A 25,455-nucleotide genomic window follows, 5' to 3' on the forward strand; every position below is an offset into this window, starting at 1 on the left:
AAAACCTATGTTAAAGATGCTGATGCTACAAAGTCAAGAGACAGTCCAAGGTTAGCAAAGCTCATACAACTTTAATTTGTCCCACTTGTGTTGGTAGGACAAGCCTTTCAGCAATAACTTCTATATGAATTCTCAGGTCTCTTCAAAATAGAGAAAGTAGTCAAAATGGAAAATACTTAGCATTTCTTCCCTCCTCCTGGTATCACTAAATGTGTCCAGTAACATCGTATCTCACTGTACACTATTGAAATCTTACACTGAACACAGAATTCATTTTTAACTCAGGGAGCCTTTTCCAGTTTTAAATATTCTGCTGCATCTCTGGCTCACTAACCCATAGCTGTGTAGTTACAGTGCAGCTAAGCTGATTCCACAGTGGGTACCTGCTTCTGAAAGGACAAATCTCCTTCCTTCCCCTCCCACCATCTCCCTTCTAAACATCTAACCTCACAGAGAACTGCTCAGACCATTAAACCAGCAGAAAATGTCTTGAACTGGCTCAGTATAGATCACAGGAAAACAAATGCTGACACAAGGAGGAGGCAACAGGAACAGAAAAGGGGTTCCACTGACTCCTCCATTAGCAAGTTAGCAAGCAGCCATTACAACATCACTGTATTGAAAAATCAGACCAAAAAATGTATTTCTACATTTATTTGAGATATTAAGCACCATTCCTTTTCTTTCTGGAGGAAAAGAACTCGTGCATAAGGAAGCTGAAAGCTAGAAATGTCACATGTCCATTAACTAGTACAGCACTTCATAGCTGATTTTACAATGTTATATACTATTTTTACAGCACTTTATATGCACATAAAATTCCTTTTAATTTCAGCTGCACATACTAAACTCTCAGCAGTCGGCAAATCAGTCGCAACATGACTAACACCATCAGCAATGAAACTCTTCTATTTGTAGATTTGCTAACAATCCTGGAACAGTAGAAGAACTGTCACAGCTCTCTAAGTGTGATCACCTCCTTCTCTCACAATCCTGTCTCATTTTCCAAGCTTTCAAAGTCTGCAACAGAGTGATGAACCCATTTGATACTAAACCTGATTCAATCCAAGAGCAATGCTCATGCTATTAGAATAAAAGAGGCAAAGGGTAAAGCAGGAAATACTAACAAAGCCTGCAAAAATATGAATACTGCAGTAGAAGCAAACTAAGGTTGCACATGCAATCAATTCCTGAATGCCTGACTCTTAACAGTAGCTTTCTTTTAACTGGAAACTTCTGTGCATTTTCAGAAGATATTTTTGTAACAAAGAAGCAGAAACATGCTGATCCCTTGAAGGATCATCAGAAAAACTACATTCTTTGGACTCACAACATTGACCTTTGCCACTTCAACTGATCAATGACAGTTGGAATAATAGACAGTAATCCATAAGTCAGCCAACAGAGGGAAACAAATAGCTATAAAACCTGTTAGCAAGAAACAGAAATGCATGGAAGCAGCAATTTTTGGGCTCAAGCCAAATTACATAGGGTTTGGGCTTGAAACCTTTATCTCCTAGTCTCCTCTTACAATATGCACTTTGCATCCCACTCCCTTACCCCACTTGCTATTTGTTACACATTTGCGTTTGAGATTGCTTCTTTTCTCAAAATATGGGAGTGACTTCCCTTTTGAGCTTCCAGAAAACTGGCAGTAAAAATTAAGATTCATATCTGCTACTCAAACAATATTTTAAATAACGAGCAAGAAGGAAGTGTGTACTGAACTTTTTTGTGTTTGCAAAGTTAGAAGAGTGCAAGGGGCTTAAGAAGAGAGGAAGTAAAATATAGCAAAATAGTCTGCATTCAAAACAAACCTTTGCCACTTAAGCTCCAGAACTCTGATTGCCAGAATCTGTAAATGTAGGACTCGAAACACAATATAAACATCTGTGTTGGACAGTAAGACATGAAACATATTCAAATAATATGTGGTATTGCTATTTTAAGCTATAACATATCTGACTTCTACACTGCCCTTCTAAAAAGAGAAAGCTATCCCTGGAGTTTGGTACAGGCTGTTCAGTATTTTGTACAGTCAATAAACTCACTTAACATTTTTTTAACATTCTCTTCCAGCAGATAGAATGTGTTGCTATATAAACTGAAACAAAAGATATAATTTTTAGAAGTTAAAAACTAGTACAGAATTACCCAGTTTAATATATATTCTAAAATTCTTGTTGCATGGTTCTAACAAAAATCATGTTAACATGGCTATGAACATGTTATCTCCATGGATTAAAGTATTTTTCTCAAAATATTTTCAAATAGGGGAAAAAACACCTGGATATTGGGACAATGAAACAAAAAAAATTTGAGAAACAGAGTATATGCTTGCTAAACAAGAATTATGTTTATTTAGCTAGTGAATCACCTAGAGGAGTAAATTTTCACTTTCATGATAGCAATCTGTCAGGCTTGCAAACACCCAGAAATAGGAATTAAAGATTATTTTAAATGTAGTTATAAAGGTCATAAAAAGTCTGATTTAGACTGAGGTACATTTACTCAAAACTGAGATTCATTGAGTGGTAGCAAACAAACAGTTCCTCAGACAAATGCACTTTTTTCAGTATACATGTTACAGAAAAAAAATAAAGAAATGTGCATTAACTGGTGGTGTCCACCAAGCTGCATATTAATATTCTCTTACACCAAACAGTTTGAAACAAGGGAAATGTCATTCTAATATAATTTTATGTTATGTTTCATTTGGCTAAACTGCAGCTTAAAGTTGCTTTGCCATATTAAAAGATTACTACAATAATTTTCACATGAACATTTAGACTTGAGTTTTACTCCAGGACTAAATATGGCATGATTTGCTTTTAATCTGTTGAATAGCTAAAAACTGACAATTAAAAAAACTACAAAGAAAAAATTAAGTTGAAGCAATGTGAATCTCACATCATTGAACCACTTCTAATGGTTAAATGTTAGTATTTAACAAATTCAAAGAGTTAATGAATCCTTGCATTCGTTCCGTCTCCTGTGCCTTAGCTAGGATGCATAAATACAAAAGACAGCAGATACTGGTAAAAGCTTCAGGACAGAAAGTGCTTGACGAAGGTACAGTTCTCAAGTGTGTTTGGTGAGAGAGTATAAGGGCAGATGCACTGATGAGAACCATTACAAGAAGAGTCAATTTTGTGTTAAAGTGTTCAAAGATGTCACCTTAAGCAGAAAAAAGCTTTAATAACGTCTTCTTAGACATATTAGGCATTTCCAGAGTCTACATCATTAGTGTTGTAATTCTAGCAGGACATCTCCATATAGTTATTGTTTGTTTCTATTTCTCTCCTGAAAAAAAAAAAACAACAAAAACAAAAACAGAAAGGAAAATCATGTTAATACACACAGTTCAACATTATCTGATTTCCTCTCATTAAAGCAGTTGCATTGCTTGCAATTTCTCTAAATCAGGCAACAAGCATTCAAGGAAAAAGCTTCACTTTTTTCCCAGGGACATGAAATATGTAGTTCAAATCAACTTCTTAAGAAGAAACACAGAAGTACACATCAAACTAAAAGGCAAATATGTTCCAAAAAACAGCTATCAAAAAGAAAAGGTTTTATAGTGTTATTTATTTTAATTACTTCCAATAAAATACATTGCACAAAGTGAACTGAGTAAGGAGACCAAGGGACCTACAAACAAGGCAAGAAAGAGGTACCCTAAACCCTCTGCTTAACGTGTCAAAAAATGCTCTGCATGAATATTTAAATATTCCACTCTCCATCCATTATATCCCTGAAAAAGTAAAGATCATATTTCTAGGTATCTCATTCAAAGCCCACTATAATAAAATGTTTCAACATGCTTAAGATCAAAAGGTAAAGGAACAAGTTGGCCCAGTATCTCTTCCTCCACACAAACACATTGCTCAAATGGCAAGAAAATAATTTTTAAAAAAAGCCATCCATACTTTTTTTAGAAATTACTTTTAATAATAAAATGCAAAACCAGTGAGGTAGGAATGGCTGGGAAAAAACCCCACTTGAATGCAAGCCTGAGTTGCAGTCAAGACCATATTCACTGCAAAGGCCCCACTGCATAGCGAGATGTTGCACTGGGTGTAAAGGAGCAAAGTGCGTAATGTTATCCTTCTAACAAAAACAATGATAAACAACTTTGTATGGTTAAGGGCTAAAATTCTAATTGCACTCTATGTCTATCAGGGACATATTCCTCTGCATTACAAGTCTAACAGAGTAAATAACATTTTCAGTGCTTTATCATCATCCTCCTTTTTTTCTACTTTGGTAAAGCTAAATATACACTTAGGCATTATGACTACCTCTAGGAAAAAAATAAACAGATCAATAAACTGTATCTCGTTGCCTTCATTACATATCTTCTGGACTGTAAAAAGACACTGTAGTTTGACTAAGAAACTAAGAATTTATCTTCCAATAGCATTTCCTTTGTTAATATGTACAACTCAGCATGTTATACAAATGTTTTAAAATACCATCATGGAAGAGAGGTAGGTTACTTCGCCCATTTAAAAGAGAACAAAAACCTCATTTCCAGTTTTTTTATTATTATTGCATTACACAGCATGTTATAAATGGAACATAAACATAGCAGGGAAAAACAAAATAAACCAGGAAGCATTTGAACAATGATTTCAAAACCACTCTATCTGATACCACTTTATTATGCTAGAAACTATTTAGGAAAAGTACAAATTAGCATATGAACCCAAATAAATTCTGCCAAAGACACTGGAAGAGTAGGATACATAACATTTATACTGGTTATTAGAGTACAGCTGATGATCTAGTCCTCTCCAAGACAGACCTCCAAGTTGCTTCAAGATGAACACCAAACAAGTAAAGCTCGTACAGAGTTCTTGGTCACAATAAGCAGATACAGAGCTGCTGGGACCGCGGGCTAAGACTGTACATGCTCCAGGGGAGAACTTCAGTATATTTAAAGTGAGAGTGATACTTGCACCACTCTGCTAGAAATCATTCTTTCCTAGTTCAAAAAGACATGACTAATATTTGCATAGTAAGATACTGGGTTTAAAATGTGAGATTGATAGTATCAGTCATTAATACAAACTGGAATGTTAACAGTGCATGCCTAGGCTGAAAACAGATGATCACTGGCCTCATGCCTCACTATGCATGTAAGGCATTCAAATATAGCTTGCTCATGCACATCTCAGATTATTCCTCTACTATTAGCAGGCTTCAACTGAAAGAACTGCACAAAGTGCTGAAAAACACTACTGCAGTATTAAGTACTAGCATATGAAACTGTGATGTTCAATAACGAAATATCAATATTGTAACAATTTTAAATTCTACTGACATACAAATAAAATAAGCGGTTCCTGCCCCTTCGCAAGTATTACATATGTAACCACCTAGTTGAGTTGTCTAGAAAGCCTCTCTCTGCCTTGCAAACTGCTACACAGTAACTTGACCAACCTTGTGCTTTGTGTAGCCCCCAAACTCAAAATGCACTGAAGTTCCTAAAAATTCAAAGTAGAAAGGGAATGATATCCTGACTAGCTGCTTCCAATGGATGAATATCCAGTCCATTTTGAATTCTACAGAGAACAAAGCCTTCAAAACGACAACAGCACACCTTTCCTATACTCTCAAAGTTACATATTACTACATTTACATTTAAATACTTAAAGCAGGCATACAAACTTGACATTTTTCAATGCAAGTGTACAGTACGTTCTTCAGATATTGGTATCAGTGATATCTGGCACTCTGTACAAGCAAAACGGACAGAGAGAAAACCCGATTTATTCAAAATGCAGGTAGAAGCAAACTAACCCCCCCCCAGCACTAAGTCAGATCACATTCACTACCACTGCCTTTTCCTGTCTCAAAAAGCATTCCTCTTCTGGTTTTTTTGGTGGCTTTTGTTTTGATTGTTTCTTTTTGTATAAACAGTGATTATAGACAAACTAGCAGAAGACTTTATCTCCAGCAGGTTTCCACCATCAGAGCAGATGAAGTTTCCAGCATGCTGACTGGATTCCACTACATTTTCCTGTCACCCAACATCGCTTATTTCTTACATTCAGGTGAGCAAAACCTTTGCCATATCTCTTGCAATGCTCTTGAATAAAAAGCTTCCCCAGTCAATAAACGTTCCCTGCCTAAGACCAGCTTCACTTCAGAACTCACCAGAGTGAGGTTACCCAGCTGTAGAGGGAGTTTATGAGGACATGGAAATTAAGTACCACTTGAATTAGAACAATGTGGGAATGCATCGGCTGGTTAAAGGTACTTGCCAGCTGCAGACCATGCAAATAACTTTCTGCACTTACTGACAAAACCAAGTGAAGGTGAACCTAAAAATGCTTGGGCCTCAGAAATACGCATCAATCTAGTGCAAACAAAAACACGGAATTAACTTGGTCTGCACTGCACGGCTGACTTACTTCCAAATTTCAGTTCTCTGAATTCAGGGCATTAATTGAATGATCCTGTGCTGAAAAGTAGCTACAAGGCAATTTATCCTCAGATTTAACAAAATCTCTATGCTATCAAAATTTCAAAATCCAAAGCAATAAAGCTATTTCCTGATCTGATTTCAAAGAAACTGAGATGCACAGAACACTGACTCCTGGAATTTTTTGTCAAAAAGAAGGGAAATGAAAAAGTCTCATTTTTAGCAGCAAAAATGTAAATGGGAGCCTAACAACAACAACAAGCTAACACAGTCCTCAGCTGTATTTTTTTCTCCACGATCCCACAAACTGAAGCTCAATGTGAGGGAAGGTAGACCTGAAAGAAGGACTTTTGCTTTTTTATAGCAGTTGCAAGTGCAAGCATTTCAAGGTGTCCATTTTGAAAGCTATCCAGGATTGCAAACTTGCACAAGCAAATTGCAGATAGTTCCCACACACTCACCTCCAGCACAACCAGCTATACTTGCAAAAAACCCCTAGAATTTTGCCTAACTTTTGCATCTTACTGCAATGTTTAAAGTGTTCATGCCTGAAGCTGTCTGCTTTGCCCCTCTCCCAAGAAGTAGCATTCTCACAGCAGCTTCAGAAGGGAACATGTAGCACATCTTAGTTGCTTCACTGCAAACTGCAATTAAATCTTCAGCTTAAAAGCCCTGCTCATCTGCAATGTAAGCTAACATGTCAGACTGCATTCTGTAAAGTGAGGCACAGGCATACATCTCCTTTGCCAACTCCACTGCGTGGGCAGAAACACCTGGCAGAGGCAGAACAGACAGCTGTAGAGATGGTGAGAAGCAGCCACAGCAAAGTTCATGAAATCTCATTTATTAATGGCATCAGCCATAATCTGCAGTTTATTGCACCCCAGTGTACCATTACAGCTATGACAGCATAAACATTGACCTTAGTGCTTGAGAACCACAATGAAAAACAGATTACTGAGAAAACTGAAGAAATGCTAGAAATAGTTTACTGCATTTATGACAAGGATCTCATTGGCTGTTAACATAAACTACATTACCGAAACTTTAAAACTGTCTAAAATAAAGGCCCTTTTTAACTTCTTACTCTTGAATTTCAAACTAGAGAGGGTAAATCTCCTGAAGACAGAGATTACCTCAAAACCAGATAAAAATATTTAAATACATTTTTGTGAGAAGCACTTCTGGAAATTCTGGGAAGATGGGAGGGAAGGGTCAGATGGGAAGGCTCTCTAGAAGCCTTACATGGACCTAGAAATGTTTCCTGTGGAGATGTGATCCCCTCCCTAAACACTCATTTTCTCCTATTCCTTATCCCAACATGAAAACTGTAAGGCACAAATTAAAAATCAAAGTCAACATAGGAAGTCAAATGAAGTTTTACAACTCGAGAGCAGTTCCTTCTCCCGGTAAGCCTTATGAATTAATACTCATCTGAGTCCCTGCTGCTGCAGATCATTTGAACTCCAGACAGTAAATATGGCTTTCAAGCATGTAAAGAAAGTAAAAAACTATGAGACCTAGACTTCTGATTTATTTATCCTTCCTATCAGTTTTGATGGCATTTTACTTATTTCAATCTCTGAAACATATTTAGCAACAGTAAAAATATGAACAAGTTACAGTAAAAAATGTAAATTTATTTAAATTTGAGCAGACACATGCAATGTTAGTGGAACACAGACAGACCATATTATTTTATTATGGTAACAATAAAGGCAATAAAAACTTAATCCACATCTGAAATTCCACAGCATATTAAATAACAGGGTACGAACATTCAGAAGGCAGAGGTGGGGAAAGAAACCTAACTACTTTAAGGATACCATATGATAACACACAATGAGGAAAGGCTTTGCAGAAACCAAGCTTGAACTCCATGAGCCAGAAAAGCCCTTCCAGTCTTCTTTTCCCAGGTGGATACTTTCAGTGATGGATTGGCCAATTCTAACTACAAGTAGCAAGCGCTTCCTTTCAGTGCTGTGCATCGTTACACATTGAAATATCAGATTTTAATTAGCTGCAAGACAGCCATTTCAGCAAGTTCATTAAAAAGTAAAAAAACCCCAAACAAACAAAAAAAAACCCCCAAGCTTCTAGATCATCACAGTATAACATTGGCTTTTGAAGACTGACAACAGACAGCTTCTAACTACATCTACGGAAACTGCACTCAGTGATGATCACTGTCCCAGCAAAAGAAATAGAAAGGCGACTCTGACACCTTTGTTAATTTTTCTCAGACATCCATGGGCAACAACAAGAAGATCCTATTTAATTGCTCTGCTGAGGAATCTACAGTAGCCTTGGAAGGGAAATTACATCCACTGCAGAGCCTACAGAATACACTGGGGAAGAATTTCTCAATTTTTCTTTAAGCCTCACCACTCATGCTCTTTGCACATGTGTAACTCAAATTCCAGTCTGCCATGAGGAAACATGAACTTACTTTATCTTGTTTTCTCATTATATTCTATATGAAAGTGCAATGAAAGTTCATGTTTACTTTTTCACAACTGACTATAATCCCTAGGTACAGAAGCAAAACAATAATTATAATTACCTGTCAATATTAAGTACCCAACCAGACCTCTGAAAAGGTGCTCACAAAGAAATGGGCTTAAACAGCTCATCATCTGATAAGAATTCTTGTAACATAGCATTTCAACTAGATTCATCTGAAGGTTAAAGCCCATCAATTTTGATACAAAACTTAAAAAATCTTAATTCAACTGAATCTACAGAAACAGCTTTACTAGATATGCAAAATCTGTATGGTTTTAAAGTGCCATTTTTTCCAGCAAAGCACCACCAGCAATCTTCACTCAAGTTCCTGCTAACTAACCCATCTGTGGCATGACTCAATGAAGCAAGGTTGAAGTGCTGCGTGGAGAGTCACACAGGTTGCGACTTCCTTGCAACATGCACGCATATTTCTTCCCTGCAAACTGCAGAAGAGCACCAGTGTTCTAGTCAATTTGTTCTTAATAGAGCAGTGCAATCTGAGGAGATTCTGAGATCTGAGCAGGAAGCAGAAGGCTGCCGCATGAATTTTAACAGCTATTCATGTATACTCAAGATTCTGCTTTTGCTCTGGAAGAAGAGATTTAGAATTACTCCTTTGCATTAAAAAACACAATTTAAAGACAGAGCATTTAGAAAAGGTGGAGCTGTCACAGATCTAGCTCAATTCAAGTTTGAAGTCTTGTCTTAGGCAGCTACTTTCATATTTAAGAACACTAAAAGAATTAGATCCCAAAAATGAGTGGTCTCTTAATTATTAAGGTAAACCATTTGGTTGATATTCCTAGCTTTTCAGAGAAGGGTCCCTATTTTGGGGAGAAATTGGTCTTTCAAGTCCCAGAGTCAGAGAATTTAAATCCACTCTATAAAAAGCACTCCCTAGGCTTGATTTTGCAGGTAGGAATTTCAAATCAAAAAAGAAAAACACAACAAGATCCATACAAGCGTAGCTATAAACTAAGACCACCTGTGAGTTTAATTACATTCCATCTCTTTCACTCAACAGTCCAATATCGCACTTTCCCTGTTGCAGCATCTTGTCCCGTACTAGAGAAAGGTAGGCAACACCACTACTCAAACTCTTACATAGTCACTCTATATGATACCCTATTTTAACATGGAGACCTCCCCATACTATCCCCATCCTGTAATAAATTCTAAACACTACCTCTGACCAGAAACAATTGACTCTACCAAACACACAGAAAAAAGGCACATATGAAATCTGTGTGGCTATAACAAGAGAACTTGCAGGTCATTTTTAAGTGTCTCCAAAAGACTAAAGATGCAAAAGCAAGTAAAGACATGGTAAATAAGCACACCATCAGGGGATGAAAATTCTGCACCAGTATGCCTAAAGTTATTCTAGCTCCAAATAACCCTCTTCTCCCAAGACATATTCATCTCACGATCATGAAGGGAACAAAAACATTATCTTCTGGTTCTACTTTCTGACCATATTGTTTTTTCTTAAAACAGACACGAGACCTGCGACATCATTTTCATTTATAAAGATGAATCTGTAGATAAACATCAAGTTCAAGGAAGTGGCAAAATAACGGCCTTTGAAACATCATCTAAAGCATACAGTAAATGCACAAGTTTCTCATAAGATATTATATAACCTGTTTTATTTACTGTTTTGAACCTCTTTTATATGTAAATATACAAACTTTAAAAAGTTGTCTGGTACAACTATCATTTAACTACATTAAAAACGGTGGTCAACTACCTGTTTTCCTTGACTTGTATCTATATCTGACTTGGACATTATAACCTAGTAGTTGATGGTTGTGGGGTAAAGGGAGGAGGAAGTATCTTCAGTTCACTCTTAATGGACGTTTTCTCACTTCCCTCCTTCAAGATATTTTTAAGAAATATCAAATCAAGCATAAAATCAGCAACGTCCTGGAGTGGAAAGGAGTTACACTGCTTAACACTGCAGCCTGATTATGACACAATTATCAGCGAAACAGAAGTTACATAAGTATCAGAATGAGGGAAAAAAATTAAATTACTCCTTTTGAGTGACAGAAAGTTTTAGCTGTATCAGCATTCCTATTACAAGGTATGTAGTACAACAGGAGAAAGCTAACATTTAAAATGCTTATTTACCTGCCACTTAAAGACTTCCTGAAAAGTAAAAATTCCATATGCAAATCAGATACACACAAATATACTGAATTCCTCTAGCTTCTCCCATGGATGAAAAATAATTATTTTTCTGAACTATCTCACTAAGAAAACCATCTAAAGCATTTTACATTTACGTGGAACCATGACCCTTTTTTCTATTATATGCTACAGAAGTAGAATTCTGCACTAATAAGCACCAAAAGAAGTCCTAGGACAACAGGTAATTGCAGGTTAACAAGCCACCATCTGAGGATGAGGAAGTTGTAATCTTCCAGCAACCACGTTTTTAATCAGAGCCACATTTCATTTTGATCCCTGTATTTACTGAAGATCAGGCACATAACTACTAATACAGACTTTTTTTTTTCAATACCTTATATTTTCCTAATGTAATTACATGCTCTTAAATGGCATATTTTAAGACTTCTGTTCCATTTTTTTAGATCTTATTGCTACTGCTTTCTATTGAAAGACAATCAAACACGTTTTTAAATAATCTGCACACAAATATGCACATTTACACCACACAGCAGCAGTTCAAGCTAAGAACTAACACAATTTCAGATTATTTCAATATACTGTTGACAAAACTCATGAAAAAACATCACTGATTTCTTTGCTCCTTTGGTGAAAGATCACAGCACTTGCACGTTTAAAATAGGACACTGGAACCTGAGCTGTACAAAAAGTGTTAGTGATTACTGCATCAATTTGTTTCCAACCCCAACTGTAGATACCTTACCCACACAGGGTGGTCACATCAAACAGTGGTAGACACTAGAGTTCTAAAATTTACGTTTAAAGAGTCTACTTCTAGTAATTTACAAGTAACCTTTATCAAATGGCAAAGTTACTGAAGTTTCATGTTAATCACAGACTATTCATTGCACTTTTATAAGTATACTGCCATATTTTAATAAAACATACTGCTAGGTCATATTGGAAATTAAATATTGATCCCCCCGAGTTGTTAAGATTAAACTTTTATAATATTTTAAAGTAAGTTAGCTAGAATGATGAACAGTTATAAAGTAAATTAAATCCATATATCATATGCTGGTTACTATGTTTAGATCACTGAGTGTATGAAAGTTTGTTACCACCTATGCAACAACAAAACATTAACTGAACTTTAAGGAACATGTAAATGACTACTGCTGCTTGATGCATTTCATATTTTATTAACAGCAATAAGCACATTTTTCAAGACAGAAACACTGGAAACAAAGTGATTGCCACAGCTGCCACAGAAAATGGGCATGACCTTAATTTACACAGTTCTACTGGCAGTAGAAAGTGCACTAATTTAAATACAGCTCCATAAAAGCCTAGCTGGCACTATGTAATAAAGGATTACTCAATTAACCATAAACCATAGCTTACAATACTAATTGTTGCATTTCCAAACTATTCTTGAATCATAAAAGAGTTAACAATTGTATGTTTACAATTTAAAGACAGGTTGTCTGTACACTGTGTGATAAAAGAAGAAACGTAGAGGTTTAAAATCAATACTCTATCATAAGAGAATGATAAAGACAAACTAATGACAGCTACTGAGAGTTCAATTTGGACTTCCTGTATTTTAAGCACATATTCATTTGCTTAAAGCATATCTCAAATCAATCTACAAAGAGAAAACCTCACAACTAGATACGCAGCTCTAAAGTAATTTTTTATCATTTGTCACAAAGCCAATTTGTACAATGCTGTAGAAGAATCAATGCCTACTATGCAAGTATCTTGACAAGTATGTTTTCTCCCAATAGTATTGGGAAAGGTAACTGTTAACAGAGAAATGCAGAGTTCAGGACTTGAGTCATACAGATACTGTCTGTTTCCCTGATGATATTAAAGGAAACAGTAATGTTACTTTATTACACAAATATTCATAATTACAGTCATCTAGTTACAGAGCTACTAAATAGTGAATTTAGTACTTCGAAGTTTAAGTTTAGCATACATAGAAACACTACCAAGAACCTATAACCTATGTTCCCCCTCTCCATTACTTTTCGTGGCTTTCACCTACTACAGAGGGAACAAAACCACAAATAGAACACGCTATCTTGCTGAGTTGCTAGGGCATGACTGAATTACAACTCCTTTGGTAAGTTTTTTCACAAAAGTAGATACTTTTGAAGCAAGCCAGTTATTTGTGAAGTTTCTTCAAACATCAAAAATTAAGAAAATACTGAAACATGAAGGCTACAGAGAAACATGATAACCTTAGTCCTTCTGAAACATTACCAAAATCACAGTGAAGTTGTAGTAAACCTTGAAAAAGTCAAAAAGTTTTCCCCTTACATTGAATATTAGTTAAGAACGTGGCCCGTCCTCCCATCATCAAGATGGCATGGAAGTCACAATACTGATTTAGGGAATACTCAGTTTTCTTTTTAGGAAAAAAAGAAAAAAATCAAAAGGCATTACATGCCCAATTGGGATATTCATCTTCCCTCCAAACAAAATACTTCCAATGTGACAATTTATTGCAGAGTTGTGCAGTAAAACCACAAAATTGATTTTGGGTATGCATGACACTGGTCTATAGGAGATGCAACATGTGTTGAAGGATTAGGAATGTACAAGAGGGATGGAACCACTACAGTACTAGAAACCTAAGAGAAGTAAGGAGGCTGTAAAGCAGGTGAAATTCTTATGCAGCCAGAATTGTGGTAGCTTCAAGAAGTGAACAAATTGAGGACTTCACATCCCACAAGGTCCCTAATTAGCATAAACTCTAGACTTTTGGGTTTTTTTATTTAGTAGGTGGTGTGACAGGATGAATGGAGAGCACTACCACCAAACTGTACTGACGCAAACTCCTATTTCTGAATACTTACACATCATCTAACTGGTACAATAGTGCCTGAAAAGTTTCTAACCATTAGTCAAATCATATATTTACAGTTACTAGCAAGCCTGGAAAGAAAATAAATACAGCAAAAGTAAATATTGTGGCCAATCATGAACACAAGTGTTATTAGTAGGGAGAGTACACACAAGACAGAGGAGACAAGTACTATCAAACAGCTTAAATTAAATGCCTTTTTCCCATGTCTGATTTTCTGAAATACTTCCAAATCCAAAGGTTTCTCTACAGATTTATCATAGGTATACTTTCCTTCACAGAAATGAACTACACATTACTTTTTTTAGGATATGCACTCTCAGAAATGTCAAAAAAAATTGTTCTGACACTGTACAAGTCATCACTTTATCACTTCGGTGTTTCACAATTGTACAAAAGACAAATTGAATCAAGGGGAAAATGTGCTTTTCACAGTAATTATGCTGTTAACATTTTGTTATAGCAGAATTTGAATTGGAATGTTATGTTAAATAAAGTAAGCTTCTCCTGTAATTTCAGGTCCCTTTTGCAACATCCAGAAACTAAAAATCTAAACTAGAAGACTTCAGTTACAGAAAAGACACTCAATTCAGTTTTTGTTTACTTTGAAGAGTAAAACATGTCAGAAGTCCACTTATGCAGGCCCACGTTATTATTGTGGTTAAACACATGCCTGTGTTAACAAAATTAAATCTTTTCATTAAAAGCCAGTTATATCAAGTACAGACACCTTGGGTAAAAAGCACCATTTTCTGATTCAACACTCGCACACAGAAATTCCAGTTGTATGAAAAACAAGGTTTCCAAAACCAGAAAAAACAGGAGAGCTACTATAATGACATTTATTTCTTACCCTACGCATGGCTTCCTCCTCCTCTTGACGCTTCTCATAATGTGCAAAGTCATCAAAGATTGAGGTGGTATGCTTGAAAGTAGCAATTATTTTAAGCACTTGCTTGGCTTTTTCTAGGGGTACCTCTTGAGTGTCCCTCGAATTGGTAACTGGTTTGTTGTCATTGTTTTCCAAGCGAATATGCCGCAGTTGGTTATTGGGAACGTCTTTGACAAAGATCCATTTGACATCAAACTTCCCCTTCCACTTATCCTGAGACCAGACACCAGCATATGCATTGTAGTCCACAACAGACTTCATCTCAGCCACTCCACAAAAGTGTCCACTGCCATTCACACTGAAGAGTAAATAGAGTGGGCCTTTTCCATTCAGGGAACGGTAAGCAGCATCCAAGCGCTTATTACCATGTTCAGTACTACACCAGATAGAGTACTTAATGGAGCGATGAATATCATCCTCTGAATAACTTTTGATTATAAACACACGTCCATTCTTCAGATTCCAATCGAAGTCTTTGGGATTGTAGTTGTTTATGGCCTTTAGTTTCTCCAGCACTGGGTGCACTTCCACACCAGAAGGTGAGGAGCTGACAGATACAACACCTAAACCAAAGTTCTCACTACCAGCTCCATTGTTCTGGCTGAAGCCCACACCCCTATTACGAGGAGCTACCCAGCGGTTTTGCAGCTGTTGCTGCTGCAACTGGTGAGGCTGGGCCTGCTGCTGAGGTCCTTGTTGCTGTTGTGGTTGCTGTGGCTGAGGCTGCTGTTGAGGCAGTTGGCTTTGCACCAGTGGTGGTGGTTGAATTAATGGCTGAGGCTGCTGGATTATAGTCTGAGGAGGCAGTACTGGTTGGGCTGGGGGTGCTTTTACCACTGACCCTTTGTCATCCCAAGTTCCAATATTCATGTTGTGTTTTATAGGTGGTGGCGGTACTGCAGGGCCACCAATGCCCACATTACTTTTAGGCTTGAGTTTCGGCTGAGGTTTAGCAGGCTTCCTTGCAATGGCAGCCCATGAGGTTGGTTTAGGTGCTGAACTGCTAACTGGGGGTACACTGTTTGCTGCAATGCTTGTCATACCTGTACTGCTCAGAGCTGAACCTACAGTTTTTGTTACAGCAGCCGTCATATCTCCACCAATTTTCAGTCCAGTCATGCCTTGCTCAATGCTGCTAATCCCAGGCACCTTGCTCAGAGTATCACTGCCAAATCCAGCCTGTCCATCTGCTATGGCTCTCCCAAGAGAACTAGGTGGATAGCCATAGCTGCTGCTGTAAGCAGAGCTTTGCGTTGATTGTCCCTGAGATCCACTTGTCCCCCATGTAGAGAAGTCTGCATTCCCAGGAAAAAAATTAAATCCATGCTGCCCGAGAAATGGAGGGGTATTTCCTAATGCCCCAGGTTGACTAAATACACCATCGGGTATGTAATGGTGTTCACCATTACTCATCTGTCCATAAGTTGTCAAGTATGGCATTGGAGGGTCGCCTGCAGTTGACCATGCTGCTTCACCTAAAGAGTATGGAAATCCAATGGATGGAGCATAATAACTAGGCATATATGGGTCTGACATTGGTGGATAGCTGTTACTCTGCAAGAAAATAAAATTAAAAAAAAAAAAAAAATCAGCAATATAGACAATTATGCTCAGGGCAAAAAAAAAAAAAACCTGTAATACAGTCCAAAACATTAAGGATTGTATGAATGCATTTGTAACTTCCACCACTCCTCCCAACACCAAAGATGAACAAGGTATCTGTTAGATATGGCCATTTTTTCCTCGAAAGACCTTTTCAAAGCACTGAAGAGCTTTGAATTGTAATATGTTATCTTTATTTTCAGTTACTGAGCTAGGCTTAAAATGCCTCCATGTCAACAATACCAAGAAAATAACAAGCTACTTTAAATAAACAAGTCATAACAACTGTAGTTTCATAAATAGAGTAAAATAGCTGCAACTTCGATTTAAAGTTTTTGTATTCTTAGTTGTTTGTCAAATTTCTCACTTCTAATTGGAGACACCTGCCAGAATATTATAGTGAAAAGGATGCAAGGATGCCTGTTTATTTCAGGAGGAACAACAATCAAACCATTGACTTTCCACGCTATTGAGAATGGGCATTAAGTACAAGCTGTGGCCTAGTAGAACAAAGTTTGCTAGCTAAATTCAAATCCCACTCCCAAGACTCCTGGGAAATCACAGCATTTACTTCTTGAGAAGATACAGCTTCAAGACATTTGAAGGACTACCCCCATACGACTTCTGATGTTGTTTTGGGGAAAAAAATGCACATTATCATCCCCTAGCTGATGCCTCCTTAATGTTGTATTATTGAAAAAATGGGAAGGCAAGCAAAATTCTCAAAGCTTTTTAATAATTTGCACTTTTTCCCCTCTCTCAAGACCGCTACAACTTACAAACTTAACGTAATGAATATTAACTTTTGACTACAGAGACAATTCACAACTCTGAAAATAAGTCATTAAACTTCCTGTCAGAAGAGTTATACCAAGCTGTAGTAATATTAAGCTTCCATCTATTATGCCATCAGCTGTGAACTACTTCTATCAACTTGAAAGAAAATCATGTCCAAGTAGTTAATATTTTCTGAGAGCAAATTAAACTCTTGTTTTGAACTGCATCCAATATACAATGATTTCACTGTAAATTTGAGGCGTGAGGTTTTGTTTTAGGGTTTGTGTTTTGGTTTTTGGGTTTGCTTTTCTCCTCAAGCTTCTTGTAACTGCATCCTTCTGAAGTCAGAGCACAAGCACAAGAGCAGGAGACTTAAGAGCATGCTTTTTAACTGAATCTTTTCCAGACTTATTAAGATGACTTTACCTGTTTAAGATACCATATGATAAGACACAATATGATAAAAAATTATATTTCAATGGATATTCAGGCAAGTAAGCAATGTTAATTAATTTTTGGATGCTATTTCTTAAGTCTGGAAGTCAGTTGAACTCCAAAATTAACTTCAAGATAGTAAACAATGTTCACTTACCTGATTTGTCTGACTACTTAGATATGGCTCAAAATCATCATCATTTACTGCATCCTTTTGATGAATCGAACCGTTTTGTACTGAAACTAAAAGTAAATCTGTATTAGGTATACTCTCTGGAACATCTATGTTGCACTTTTAATCTAGATAACACTTCTTAATGGCCTGTACATTGAAATACTTCTACTTGTGCTTTGTTGAGACTGAACATGTTATTGTTCAGCACCGCTTTGTTAAATTTAAAGAAAATAGTTCTCTTTCTACTGATGATCCCGATCAGATCTCAGGAGAGGTCTGGAAAGATGGCAACCAGAGCGGACTACTCCTGACTATTCTTTCCTGAGCTCCACAGAGGAAAAACTGTAGGCACACTTTACTTGCACAGGCAGTAAATCCAGCATTTCCAGAAGTACCAGACCAAGTGCAAATGTGCAGACCAACCAGATCAGACATATTCAGTAGGTTCAGGGAAAGTTGCAACATACAGCTTTCTCCTGCCAGGAAGAAAGGCAGTTACCCACCAAAACAACCATGAAGGGCACCACTATTCAGCTATTTAATTCTGTATTTCCTACACAACTATTACACTGTACTGCATTACTGGCTTCTCTGAAGCTCTGAGGGGACAAAGCAAGACAGAAACAAGAGCTAAAGTCCCCAAGGGTGATTACAATCTTTTCCCAACATATATGCCACTATACACTGGAATCTCTTCCTACCTGCTCTCTTGGCCTCCTATTACCTTTAATTTCATCTAAGGCATTACACCTACCTGGGATTTTCCAGCTGACCAAATTACTTGAAGTGTCTCTCTACTCTCCCCCAGGCTACTATTCAAACAAAGTCAAATTGCACAAATTTCTACTAAGTTCCACTGTTTCCCATGGTGCAAAGCAGAACAGGGACTTAAACCAGCAATTTGCAATTATACAACTTGAAGATGAAAATCCCTTCTAAAAAAATAAATTACTGCTTTTCCAAATGCAATTTGTTTTTTATCAAATAAGTTCAGTGAAAAAAAAGTTTTAGAGTGATCAGTAAGGTCGCTCAGAAACCATGACAGCAGAAGTCACAACAAAAAAGCAGATTTTCTGACTCCTATAGACAATGAGTTAGGAGTTGACTCCATGGTTTCCCTCTTTCAGCAAAAGCTTCTGAAAAGTATATACAACCATGTAACTAAACCTTCAACTTTGTTGGAGTTAAGTGTTTAAGAGTGAGGTTTTATCTGTTTCATTGGGAGGGGGTTTTGCCACCCAAAGTTCACATTGCAAAGCTAGTGGTACCCGGACCAAGTCACTTCAATTTTTTTTTTACATTTGACTTTAACACCTCTAAAACAAACTGCCTCCAGGGAATGAAACTAGCTGAAAAAAAAAATTACAAAGGAATAGATATAATCACAAGGAATAACCAAAGTTCTGGAAAAATTTATTAACTTCAGACAGCAGTAAAAAGAGCTAAAAATTCATAATATAACACAGAACAACAGTTTTTTTTCAAAGCAAGCATCTAGGAAGGAAGAAAGCAACTCATGTTTTGAATATCTTCTTGAAGTTTTCAAAGTCAGAACACTTGACACTTCAGTTACTGCGAACTGGCACAGTGCGTTTGTATACTAGCTGCAGCCAAATATGACAAGCAATGGTGAGCACAATGGGTTTTAAAACTTGATAGAACAATATTCCTAACTGAATACAAAATTTAAATTAACGTTAGGTGTTGCAGGTTTTTTTCTCATAAATAAAGAGTTTCAGTTAAGATCATTAATCATCCTGAATTTACACACAATGGTAACATATTAATGAGCTGGAACACTATATTCCTCTTTGTATTTGACACAGTCACAGAGGGGATGAGCCTCAAAGTCTGTTGTCCATGCCATGTCCATTGCTTAGACTTAAGCAAAAACTATGGAGAACACAATTCTTAAATACAATTATGTTATAATGAAAAACAAAGACAGCAGCATACAAGTTTCTTAAAAGCATGCAACCACAAATAAAGGAATAAACAGCTGCATGTCAAGACTAGAATCCTATCAAAATTAATCTCCCCATACTGACAGCTAATCTTCATAAAATGTACATCTGCTGTGCTTATTGTTTCAGAGGTATCTAAAGGTCGCTTAAGACAGAATTATTTTTGGTCTGCCATTACAACTAACATAGAATCTTCTTGTAAATGTATTTTCTTTCCTTTTCATTATGTATTGAGATCTTCAGTCAGTGACACAAACTAGTTCTAGTAAATATATACATTTCCCAGTGAAATAGCATCACTAGAAGTGTGTTTCTTTGGCTTTTCATTCTAACTTTACATGATGTGTTAATAATGAAGAATGTAGCCCACACACACATTTAACAGGAGCAAACAGATTAAGATGCATGCCTCATTCCCAAAATCCCACATTAAGTGTTCCAACTAAACAGAGCAGTGATGAAGAATACTAATTAAAACTAATCTACAGTTACTAAAAATATCTGTATCAATCCAACCCTGAAAATACCGTATACTTCTGCAAACACTACGAAAACATACAAGGTAGTTAGATATTGGGAAGAAACAACTAATCAAACAAAGGAACTTAAAGCTTATATTCTTTTAACTGCTACTATCCTTTGAACAACCACTTGCAAAATGCACAAATGATGGCCAAAGGCATAAGAATAAATTCTTCATTAGAAGAAGCCGTTACACCTTGATTAACGTGGAGAATAAACACTAAAAGAAACACGTAACACTTCATTCTTGTTTTAAACCTAATGCTTACATTTAAACTTTCTACAAAACCAAAAATTACATACATGTATATGTAAACACAAGTCAGCACCTTCCTATCACAGGTATGATACGCTGGCCCAACAAACACAAGGGAAAAAAAAAGGGAGTTTCAGGAATGCCAGTTTCTCCCCACCACCAGCCCCCATAAGACATCATTTGATTGATGTCAGTCCTGATGTTTTATGTCAACTGTACAGTAGTTGACAACTAGAATAAGAAAACTTTCAAGACAGGATAATTTACTCATTCAAGTCTCTGAAATACCAACATTAATATCCAACACAACAGATGGATAGTACTGTTCTACACACTAGAACTTCAATCCCACAGATTCTGGTCAAGAGAAACAGCAATTTATACACCAATTTATAATCAACTGGAATAAAGCATTCAAAACATTTTACTAGACAATACAAATCAGCTACCTCCCAATATCACTTGCAGGTCTAATATTTTTTGTTTCAGTATGAAAAATACTCTATTTCCATGCACTCACCCCTTATACTGCTCACTCACATTCTCTCATATGCTCTAGCAAACATGTGGACAGTAACTTTTTTTACCATCCTCTTTAACATTATTACTCTTAATGCACAGAACCAACTTCAGATTAGTCTGTGAACTCAGTATCACATCTTCCCTTGAAGCTCTTTTAAGCTAGGACCTATTATGACACCTGAAAAAGATTACTGTCTGCTAACATGTGGTCAGTAAGGCTTGCTGATACTGACTTAATTTATCCTCTTGAAAAAGTCTCTAACTCAAAGTGAACTACTCGTGCTACACTGTGCTACCATCTTCAATCTCCTAGCCCTTTAATCTAATGCTAAATCATAACTTAGTTTCATTAAATAGATGTTATACCGAATAATTTAACAGAATGGAGATTATTGTTCTGTTTCACTATAGCTTTCATTTAGGTCATATTCTCACCAAGAGAATACATAGCAAGTATCCATTATTTAAAAGGATGCACTCCATAAATACCCAAGTTCAGAAATGCAAAAATCGCTTCCTTACATAGCAAACCCAGAGATGTGTTTTGATTCAAACATTCTGCAGCATTTACAAATTACAGCACACAAAAATATGCTAATATAAATAAGTTAAATTAAGGCTGACCTGTGCATTTTCACTACTAAACAGGCTGCAACATAATACCCAAATAGAAATGCTTAATACTTCCACTCCAACTCATATGTATAGTTCAAAAACTACTTGTATGATTCTCTAATAGATGCATCTCAATAACCTCACTCAAACTGATACGGTAATTCAAAAAACCTGAAGCCACAAACTGCTTGCTAAAATGAATCTGACTTTTCTTCTCATTTAATGGCAACATGGAAGGTATAAACACAAACTATTTCAAAGACACAAAGAAATAGTTAAAAGCTCCAGTTTGCAGGAAAAAAAAGGTGGAAGTATTAGAATATGAGAGAACACGTATTCAAGAATGACCAAACTGAGAAGGTCTGAGGAGATAAACACAAGTTCATTTTTCTCTGAATGCAGAGAAAGTAAAAGGAACAGGCCAAATTCAGCAAGATTCAGGAACCGTGTGTCACCTCATATGTGATATATGTAATAAGAAGCAGATACTCTGCACATAGACAGAACAATAGAATAAGTACGCTGCAGATAACATTAAATGACAGTTCACAGAGAACAATTAGATTAGTTCAGATAATGAACAGCGGGGGCAAAGAGTACATAAGCTCCAAAAAAAAAAAGTTTCTTATCTGCATTAAGAAATCATAAGCATACTAATACAGGAAGGTAGCTGTATGCATGCTATTCTATAGCTCAGCTTGCTGAGCACCTAACAATTAAATGGGCACAAGTGCACTGATTAGGCAAAAAGAATTCCCAAATAGAATATTAGCTTTTATATCAAAGATAACAAATTCCAGACCAGCAATATATTGCAAGATGTAATCTGAGATGCTGTTTATGATGACAGACTTGCCAAGAATTTTAGAAAGAAGAATATTACATAGTTAGTTCCTTGTTTCTGTGGGAGAGAAGAAACCCCACTGAGTACGGTATTTAAAAACTAAGATGTTGACAGAAACATGAAAAAAGTAGAAAAGCAGAAGGCCTACAAACACTGAGAGAATATGCAGTACTGATGCTAAAATGAAGAGAAAAGCCCACAAAATTTCTGAGAATAAGGAACGTGATGTGTTCTGCTCACAGATATGAGTAACTAGTCACGTGGCTGTTGTCTCGCAAGCTAAGGAAGCTGTTCAAAAGATTCTTCCTGATGATTCTAGTACACTGATTCTATTCACTGCACAGAAAGGCCCAAGGTGTACTGTTAAAGAGATTATACAAGCATATCACAAAGATAAGCTAAAAAGAAATAGCTACATTATCATCTGACTTCTGACATTAATCTTCATTTGCAAAATATAACATTTTAAACTGATGTACTACTGATGTGCCACAGTAAAGATGCTGGGAAATAACATTTTGACACACAATTTCCTGTCATCTTGCTCTGAAATAAAAGATATGCTATAGTTACATTCTCTTCCCACGATTGTCTGAAGACACATTAACTTCCATAAGTTATACAGAAATACAAGGAATCAACTTACCTTTATTTCCCTGTCCTTTAGGTCTCTGTATATAGGAAAGTGGAAAAAAAAAAGCAAAACAAGTTCAGTTAGAATCCTCTAATGATTACTTCAGGGTAATTCCATTTATTTATCAATTCTGCTCTTTTCAACTTTAAGTTTAAAATATTTTTAAAACATTATATTATAAAAATATGATATGATATAAAATAATATCATATAAAATATTAACAAAACTTCAACCAAATAATTTTACAATTCAAAGAATTTCACCAAAACCGATTGAAATAATCTAGTCTTTTACAGCACGTGAAGCTTAAATAGTGTTGAAAACCTGAACACTGAATCCTGATTGCCCCCCCTAGATATATAAGCAATAAACAAAGCATAGAGTAAAAGAATAAAGAAAGTTAGTAACTTAAGATTACTGCCAGTACTAGAACTTCATTACAACTTCATTATCATACATCATCTTTTAAGTTGACTGATGGGTACTTATCAGAGAATAACCTACAATGCCTTGCTTTTTAGATATACAAAGGAATATAGTGATATTTTAAGCTGAACTACGAGTTATGCATTCCTCATCTAGGCAATTATATTGAGAAAATGATACAGTCCGTATGAAGCTTTCACACAAGGAAATAATACCTTAAGGAGGATTTTTTTTTTTTTAGGATTAGTCATTACAAAACACTGTTAATCTGTCATGCACCAAGAATCACTGTAACAGTACAAGTTACAGTATCCTTAATTCCTCTATAACAAAATAAAATAGCTTAGAAAAACAAATGCTAGCCCTTGAAAATCTAATTCACCTTCTCACATATGTACAACTAAGCATGTTACCAAGCTCCACCACTCTCTAATAATTTTTAGTCCTGAAAAACTCAGTATTCAGAGGTTTGAAAGTTTAGGAGGCAACCACATCCATCTTGGTTTTATGTGCATCTGTCTTAGAATTATCTTAAGACTGTTTAAAACTGCTCCACCTAAAGCTGCACTGGTTAGTCACCTCCCTCTCCCAAAACCAGAGAAAAATCTCTGTAACCTTAAAAACCAACCACCTCATCTTTTGGGACAAATCTAATCCAGGCACAAAGGCATGCAGAGACCAACAAGAGACACAGACCTAAAAAAGTTGGGAAGAAGAAGCCTTCATGGAAGACAGAGCAATGAAAAGCTAAGAGATCACTGAGCTAGAAATAAGAGCATAAAAGGAAACTGGAGAGCATGCACAGAGACAAAAGAAACAAAACATTAAAGGCACAGAGAGAAAATAAAAGAAAGCAGGAGACTGCAGGGCCAAAACTTTTGGGGAGTGGCAGAGGCCCACGGAGGAAGCAGAGACCCAAGACAGAATTGCTTCCAGCAAGAAAGAAAGGCCAGCAGAGGCCTACCAAAGGTAAAAAACTACGAACTCTAAGCTCCGTGAAGAACCAACTAAAAAAGTACAGCACAGCGCATGGAGAGAAACAGAGGAGAACAGCTGGAAGAAGCGGAGGCCGCGGGGAAGGAGCAGAAACCAGAGGCCCAAAGGGAGAAGAGGTGGATGAGGAGAGAGAAAGGCACGAAGAGAAAGGATGCGGTAACGAGGAGCCAGAAAGAATTTGGGGTGCGCGTGGGAAAGGAGACAGAGTTGGGCGCCGCGGGGAGGCCGGCACCAAGGCGCTCCCGGAGCTGAGAGAGGAAACGGGAGCCCGGAGGGGCTTGGCGGGGGACGGCTCCCTTGCGGGACAAGAACACACAAAGGGGGCAGGCGGGGCGGGGGGGCCGAGCCGGCCGGGCGGTGGGCCGGGAGGCGCGGTGCTGAGCGCCGCCGGGCCCTGCGGGCGGGGAGGCGGAGCGGCTCTGGCGCGGATCAGCGGTTATAAATAGGGGCTGCCAGGCCTGGGAAACGGGCCCGCCATCCCGGGCGCCGCCGGCCCCGATTGATGGTCGCTCCCCGTGGCGCCGGGGAGGAAAGTAGGGAGGGAGAAGGCCGCGAACCGCGCCGCCCCAGCAGCGAGGGAAGGTGCAGGTGGCCGCCCAGCCACCGTCCCCCCCGCCGGGGCTAACGACAAGCCAGGGAAGAGGAAAGGGCATGGAGCGGGCGGCCGCCCGCCCCCCCTCCCCGCCCCGCGGCCGGTACCTGGTCGACGCTGGTGGCTGACATTCTTCACGGGGAGCCGCGATCCCCTCGCTCCGCTCCGCCTGGGCCTCGAGTGATTCCGCACACCGGGGCCGCTCGCTCGCCCGCCCGCCGCGCCGGTCGCCTCCGCCTCCTCCCCGCTGCCTGATTGT

General features: G+C 37.5%; 1 protein-coding gene across 2 annotated transcripts; it reads right to left on the reverse strand.

Moving 5' to 3' along the window:
• Positions 1–2,332: 2,332 nt before the first annotated feature.
• YTHDF3 (YTH N6-methyladenosine RNA binding protein F3) lies at positions 2,333–25,392 on the reverse strand. 2 transcript variants are annotated; one of them, XM_059836155.1, is made up of 5 exons: positions 25,304–25,392; positions 23,194–23,218; positions 17,807–17,886; positions 14,797–16,389; positions 2,333–3,303 (listed from the first exon to the last, which is right to left on the reverse strand). In XM_059836155.1, exons 1-5 carry the CDS (start codon positions 25,325–25,327, stop codon positions 3,280–3,282), a joined length of 1,746 nt encoding a protein of 581 aa, XP_059692138.1. In that variant the 5' UTR covers positions 25,328–25,392; the 3' UTR covers positions 2,333–3,279. The 2 variants fall into 2 exon arrangements, with proteins under 2 accessions (XP_059692138.1, XP_059692137.1); XM_059836154.1 differs by having other exon boundaries at positions 17,807–17,892.
• Between the last annotated feature and the right edge of the window lie 63 nt (positions 25,393–25,455).

Source organism: Gavia stellata, chromosome 3, assembly GCF_030936135.1.
Source record: "Gavia stellata isolate bGavSte3 chromosome 3, bGavSte3.hap2, whole genome shotgun sequence".
NCBI classification, from domain to species: domain Eukaryota; kingdom Metazoa; phylum Chordata; class Aves; order Gaviiformes; family Gaviidae; genus Gavia; species Gavia stellata.